Source organism: Mesitornis unicolor, unplaced genomic scaffold (genome assembly GCF_000695765.1).
Source record: "Mesitornis unicolor isolate BGI_N332 unplaced genomic scaffold, ASM69576v1 scaffold31501, whole genome shotgun sequence".
NCBI lineage: Eukaryota > Metazoa > Chordata > Aves > Mesitornithiformes > Mesitornithidae > Mesitornis > Mesitornis unicolor.
Genome location: NW_010164961.1, coordinates 1 through 6,858, shown reverse-complemented (window position 1 = coordinate 6,858; position 6,858 = coordinate 1). Strand labels below are relative to the sequence as shown.

Below are 6,858 nucleotides of genomic sequence, written 5' to 3'. Positions count from 1 at the left end.
ATCTTGTTTCACACGGGTTGATGTGGCTGGCTTGCGTCGGCTCCCCCTCCACCTTGCACACAGGGGCAGCCTTGTGGCCCATGCTGCTTTCACCTCCTGTCCCTGGGCAAGCTTGGGTGCTTCGGCTGCTTCCCTCCTCCCACCTGGCACCTTCCTCCTCCTGCGCCTGCCTGCTTGGAGCGCTCCCCACCGCGGCGACCCCGTCCCACCTCACCTCTCTTCTTCCTAGGTCTGCTCGACTGCTGCGCCAGATGTCTCATCGGGGCACCCTTTGCTTCGCTGGTTGCCACCGGCTTGTGCTTCTTCGGGGTAGCGCTGTTTTGTGGCTGTGGGCACGAAGCCCTCACAGGCACCGAGCAGCTCATTGAGACCTACTTCTCCAAAAACTACCAGGACTACGAGTATCTCATTGATGTGTAAGTACCCGGCTGTGGTGCACTGGGGTGACAGGGCCCCTCGCATCTCCGTCTTGCTCTGTGCCGGGAAGAGGTGTCTGGCAGGGCTGGCCAGGGTGATGCCATCACCCAACCACCAAGGAGGCTGTGGCTGCATGGCAGGGTCCAGTGGCCACTTGTTTCTGTTTCATGCCTGTTTTCCCCTGACCCTGGCTAGTGCTGGACTTCTGCACAGGGTAGGTATGGAGGGCACGTAGGAGTTGGTGGTGGCCCACAGCCTTGCTCACCATGGCTTTGCCCTGGCTGGCTCTTCCATTTTGGTCCCCCCAGGGTGGCACGGGGAGGGTAAGTCTCTGCAGTTGTGCTGCACATGGGGCTGAGCTCCCTAGCACTGCCCTGGCACTTGAGCATCCCTGCCCGCTCCTCTCCCCGGCAGGATCCACGCTTTTCAATATGTCATCTACGGCACGGCCTCCTTCTTCTTCCTCTACGGAGCCCTGCTGCTGGCTGAAGGCTTCTACACCACCGGCGCGGTCCGACAAATCTTTGGGGACTACAGGACCACCATCTGCGGCAAGGGCCTCAGCGCAACGGTAACTGGGGGCCCGAAAGGGAGGGGAGCGCGAGGCCCCCAGCGAGCTCACTCGTTGCAGCGGGTGTGTCAGTGTTTGGGAAAGTGGCTAGGACATCCTGACAAGGTGATCTTAACCGGGGTTTGGCACCCCTTCGCGCGCCCGTAGCGGGATCGCCACGCTTCTCGTGGCCGAAGGGCAGGAGACTGTGGCTGGACGGGTTTCGGGGGATCCCTAAGGGAAGCGCAGCCTAGCCGCTCTCCTCCAGGCCTGCCATGGCCTCTGAGCCAAAATGGACACATTTAATGAAACCACTTCATGTTTAAGCATCAGCAGGGAGAAACGTGAGCACCTCTGTGGTGCTGGCAGCCTGAGGCTCTCTCCAGCACCCAGTGCCCCTGGGGGTGTCCTCAATGTAGTGCTTGGGTATGGTGACAAAGTGCTGGCAAGGGGAGCCGATGGCCTGGGGGAGCGGAGGGGGACGGCTGCGGTTCCCTTGGTTGGGGTCGGGGCGGCATCGTGGAGGGAGGGCAGGAGAGCCGCATTTGCACGCCAAGGCAGGTTTTGCAGCTGCCCTCCCGCAGAGGCCAAACCCTGCTTGGCCATAGCCATCATTTTTTCTCCCTGGCGTGGGTTGCAGCAGCCACCCTGCTGCTGCTGCTGGTCACCCCCATGCACGTGTAGCCGGCCCCAAGCCTGGGGCCAGTGCTGGCCCCTCAGGGGTGCCCAGCTCAGGCTGCTGCTCCATTGCTGGCTGCTTGGGGTTACCCTGGGTTTGGCAGGAAGCGTGGAGCGGGATGCAGGCAGCATCTCTGTCCCGCCTGCCCCTCACCCTCTCCTGCCTGGGGACCCTCGCGCTCCCCTGTCCCTGTCCCTGGCTGCTCGGTAACCACGGCTCTGCCCCGGCTTGTCCTGCCCCTTGCAGTTTGTGGGCATTACCTACGTCCTGACCATCATCTGGCTCCTGGTCTTTGCCTGCTCTGCCGTGCCAGTCTACATCTACTTTAACACTTGGACCACCTGCCAGTCCATTGCCAACCCCAGCAAGACCTCAGCCAGCATTGGCACCCTGTGTGCAGATGCCAGGATGTATGGTGAGTGCCGAGTTTGTGACTCAGAGCAGAGGGAAGGGCATGGAGGAGAGGGCCTGAGCAGATAAGGCTGGGATAAAGCAGGGGCAATTGCTGAAGAGCCCTGAAATGCCAGTGTGTGTGACACACGTGGCTGTGGGAGGCTGAGCAAGCCCTGCCCGGCTCACCCATCTTCCTGCTTCTCACCAGGTGTCCTGCCCTGGAATGCTTTCCCCGGCAAGGTGTGCGGCTCCAACCTGCTCTCCATCTGCAAGACCAGTGAGGTGAGCACCTCCCGTCCCTCTACGTGCTCTCCCCTCAGCGGGTGGCCTTGGCACAGGTCTCCCCTGCTGGCAGGTGGGACCCCAGGAGCTCATCCCCCCTCTTCCCTTGCAGTTTCAGATGACTTTCCACCTCTTCATCGCGGCCTTCGTGGGGGCGGCCGCCACGCTGGTCTCACTGGTGAGTCGGTGCTACCCCTGCCTGGCCGTTCTCCTCCACCCAGTGAGGATGTGGAGGAAGAGGACAACGGAGGTGGTGGGCACGGACGTGACAGAGCCTGTGCTCGTGTCATTTTCTGGCACATAAGTGCATATGGTGAATTCAGGCCATAAGGAGGTGGCTGCTGGAGGGGATCTGGAGAGGCCTTAGGAGACCACTGGGGAGAGGTCCTGCTGCCCACGCATTGAGTCCCCTGCCTTTCCCCAGCTCTCCTCTTGCTTTACACCAGTGATGAGACACTGCAGTGTCCCGCTGGTGGAGCAGGGTCACAGGGCACTGTGGGGCAACTTTTGGGGTGCTGGGCTAGGGGATGCCACCTCGGGTGTACCCCAGTGAGGAGTCCCATCCTGCTCATCCTCCTCACCTGCCGGAGTTCATTTCTCCCCCTCGCTCACTTTCTTCCTACCCACAGCTCACCTTCATCATTGCCGCCACCTACAACTTTGCCGTCCTCAAGCTGATGGGCCGAGGCACCAAGTTCTAGCCGGCGCGGCGGAGCCCAGTCAGACCAAACACCCTCATTTTCTCTAACCCCGAGGCTTTAACACTGCAGCCACCCAACCGACACCAGGTCTCCTGCGTTAACTCTGCCTTCGCCGCCTGACTCCCCTCCTCTTCCTCCCTCACATTGATCGTGCTGAGCATGACCAAGAAGGAGAGCTTCCCACCAATGGACACCTCTTCATGCACTTTTCTCTCTCTGCTCATCCGTAACTGGTTCACTCTAGGGCCAAGCCCATCAAAACCAGCCAGAGAAGAGGAGGGACTTACTCCAATGTCCCAATGTTGCCTAGGGATGAGCAAAGGCCTTCATGCTCCTGGGAGGAGGAAATCTGTGTAGGTTGCTCCATGAGTAGCAAGAGGCTTCCTAGAGAGAAAAGGAAGTTGGCCCAGTCCTGGTACCATTGCTAGAGACTCTCCTGGAGCTGTCTGCTGTCATCACCTGTGGATGGAGAATAAGAGAAGGATTTTTTTTTTTCCCTTTAGCAAAGAAAGATGAATTTACCCCAGATTGCCTGCTGCAGCCAAGGCAAAGGGAGTTCAGGGCAAGGATCTTCCCATTGCGGAGAAGAGAGTGCTGACCCCAATGCCGATAAAGTCCTAACCCAGCTGCCCCTATTAAAGCCTAAAGGAGTTTGGTGTCTCTGTAGACAAGAGGGACTCTCGGCTTTACACTCCAGGCAGCAGAGAGGCGGCAGATAGGTTTGATGGAGCGGGGACATCTCTGCGCCATGCCCTGGGAGTAAAAAGCCAGAGCCACCTCTCCGCAGGCAGGGGATGACGCCTTCACCCACCCTGCCCTGCCAGTGCTGCGCTCGCCGCACGCTCTCGGCCCTTCACAATGGTGCTCTTCTCTGGGGTGACATCTGCTTCTCTAACCTCCGCCGCATCGGAGAGCTCGATGTCTTTCTCATCTGCGTAAAACGTAACTTTCCCTCGTTCTGCCCCTCTCCTCCCCTCATTTTTTTCCCCTATTTCCTGTGGGGACAACCGTCTTGTGCCTGCCAGGGCGGGAGGGACTGACAGCATCTCGCTTCCAGCCGAAACCCAGGAAGGAGTTGAGGAGGGAAGGAAAGGCGGTGGTTTGGGGGGCAGAGTTTCTGTCCCGTCTCTGCAAACCAGAGACCAAACTCTGGTGCCAGTTCAGTCTTTCCCCATGGAGCGGGGCAAGGGGTTTGGTGCAGACGACCTCTCCTCGAAGGTCGCTCTCCATGGAGGCTGGAGCAGAGAGCTCTGGCTGGGTAGCAAGCGTCCAGCCAGACCTGCCCAAATGCTGTTTCCAGTCCTCCCCGCCAACTGGTATTTTATTTCGCTCTTCCCTGCCTCTCCTAAATGCTAATCTTAGTGTTTATTTATTGGAGAAACTACTTTCAGTGGCAGACTGTAGCTCCATCTTGCATGGATACTTTTTTTTATCTGTATTACTATTATATATTTTTTTTTAAGTGCCAGTTTCAGCAGGGGCAAGGATAAAGGAGCAGATCTGCTGAGCAGAGCGTTCGAAGGATCCTTGCCGCTGGGAATGCTGAAATAGGTTGGCCAGGCTACCAACGCACATGGGCTGGGGAGGGGGGAGATGCCAGGAGGGACGGCAGGGTGGGGAGAAACCAGGCAAGATCTGGAAATTCACATCAACGCTATCTCTCTTGGGGGTTAGCTGGGGTTTTTTTGGTATGCATTTAACAAAAAATAACCAGATCCTCCTTCCCACCCTTGTCCTCAGACCCCAAACACACACACACATGCACACATGCACACACACACACACACGCGCAAAAGAGTTAATCAACTGAAAGTGTTTCCTTCATTTCTGATCTAGAATTTCAACTTGTTAACAAGCAATAAAAAAGGAGCAAGTTTTTAGAGACTTATCTTACAAGATGTATTTTATAAAAATTAAAGAAAATAAAATTAAGAACATTCTGAACAAGATACAGGTCTGTCTGTCCATTTGTTGTGCTGGTTTTCCCACTCCTCTCCATCGCAGCCAAAAATAGAGCAGGGTAGGGGAGGCTGCAGAGGAGAAGGTCCCAGAGGAGCAGTGCTCACCAGCCCCACAGGTGGGCCGGCAGCCCCCGCAGGACTCTGCCCATCCCAGCGATGAGGTTCATAACTCTGACTTCAAAATCTTTGTTCCCAGCTGGGGAGCCCTTAAAAGCCCCTATTTCAGAGGAAAGCTGGGCAAGGAGCCGCTTGCTTGTGTTTGATGATGTGCTTTTGATTTGCCTTTTAATACTTGGCCTACGCAGCGGCAGCCTCTGCCACATCTCCTAATGCAGCACTCACAGCACAACCGTAAAAATAATTGGCTTGGCTTTAGCAAAGTTCGCCTGCTCGCATCAGGCAATACGTGTGGTACCAGCACATCCAGAGCCATGCAGGATGTGTGATTCTCACTTTGAGAGTGCCCTGTGTGAAGCAGGACTGTATTGTTCAGCTACAAGGGCAGACTCAGCTATCGCAGGACCCTACGTGTCCTGTCCATGTGCTCTGTGCGTGGCTGCCTGCTGTTTCCTACAGGGCCAGTGACAGTTTGCACAGTGCTGATGCGAGGGGAGGTCATCGGCCGGTGCCTTTCTGCTCCTCATCAGATGAACGTTGCTCTTAGATGTGTGTTTCCACAGCAGCTTCTCAAATATTATCAATTCAGATTGTGCTTCTCTCAGAAAGGAGCCTCTCTCTTTGCTCAGGAGCCTCCAGAGAGCGAGGTCACAGAGGGATGGATGGTCCCAGCCCCACACTCAAACCTCAGCACCTCTCCTGTTTGCAGCAGATCTGCCCAAGAGGCAGATTTTGGGCACAGCAAGGTGCCATGAACGCAGGGCAGGCTGAGAGCTGGCAGGCTGTTACCTACCCACAGCCAGGACCCTCACAGCTCTTCCTAAATGGGGCTCTAGCCCAAATCCCACTCTCTCCTCCAGCTTCAGCCCCCTCTGGACAGGCAGCAAGGCTTCCCATGAGCCCAGCTGGAGGAGGTTTAGCTCATTCGTTGCTGCTGCCCCAGTGCCCAGCTGTGCCTGCACCCCCGGCCTTGCCTCCGTTCACAGAAACCCGTGGGGCTGCAGCCAGCATCAATGAGGGCCTTTGTTCCCCGTGTTCCCAGATGCCATCACGCTCCTCTCTCCACACTGAAAAGGCCCTGTGTGTGCATGATCAGCCGCTGGGCAGGAGCGAGCCAGGGAACAAAACACCATCTCTTTCCCCTGGCAGAGGCTGGTGCCCCCCGGCCGGGGTGAGGGTTGGGGACAGCAGTGCGAGGCAGTGTGTGAAAGCAGCCAGCATGGCCAGGACGCTGGGCGAGTCTTAGGACCGAAGGACACACGTTGTATCCTCTTGTCGAGTGCACCTTTGGCTGCGTCCTGCTGCCACCTCAGCCTGGGGACAGGTACCTGCCCTCAGAGCTCCTTTCTCCAGAAACTGGGAATAAATCTGCTCGATACCAAACCACATCTCTGTAAACCAGCTCTGAAAGCAGCCAGCATGGCCAGGACGCTGGGCGAGTCTTAGGACCGAAGGACACACGTTGTATCCTCTTGTCGAGTGCACCTTTGGCTGCGTCCTGCTGCCACCTCAGCCTGGGGACAGGTACCTGCCCTCAGAGCTCCTTTCTCCAGAAACTGGGAATAAATCTGCTCGATACCAAACCACATCTCTGTAAACCAGCTCATCCCCGGAGCTTCACAGAGAGGAGCCAGTGCAATCAAACACCGTCCCTGTGTCTAGTGACTGAAATGCGGCTGCAGTTTGCTCCCACAAAGGCTAGACCAGAGGAAAGGGCCCTGGCGCAGGTCCCATGGGCTACCTCGCAGGCGAGTGGGC

At 57.1% G+C, this 6,858-nt stretch overlaps 1 protein-coding gene across 1 annotated transcript; it reads left to right on the top strand.

The window, feature by feature from the left end:
* Nucleotides 1-229: 229 nt before the first annotated feature.
* On the top strand, nucleotides 230-4,971 carry PLP1 (proteolipid protein 1; the record flags this gene model as incomplete). The annotated part of the gene is made up of 6 exons (XM_010194484.1): nucleotides 230-416; nucleotides 832-1,093; nucleotides 1,893-2,061; nucleotides 2,248-2,321; nucleotides 2,434-2,499; nucleotides 2,951-4,971. Coding segments are annotated over 6 exons (830 nt in total), but the record flags the coding sequence as incomplete, so codon positions are not given.
* Nucleotides 4,972-6,858: the final 1,887 nt, after the last annotated feature.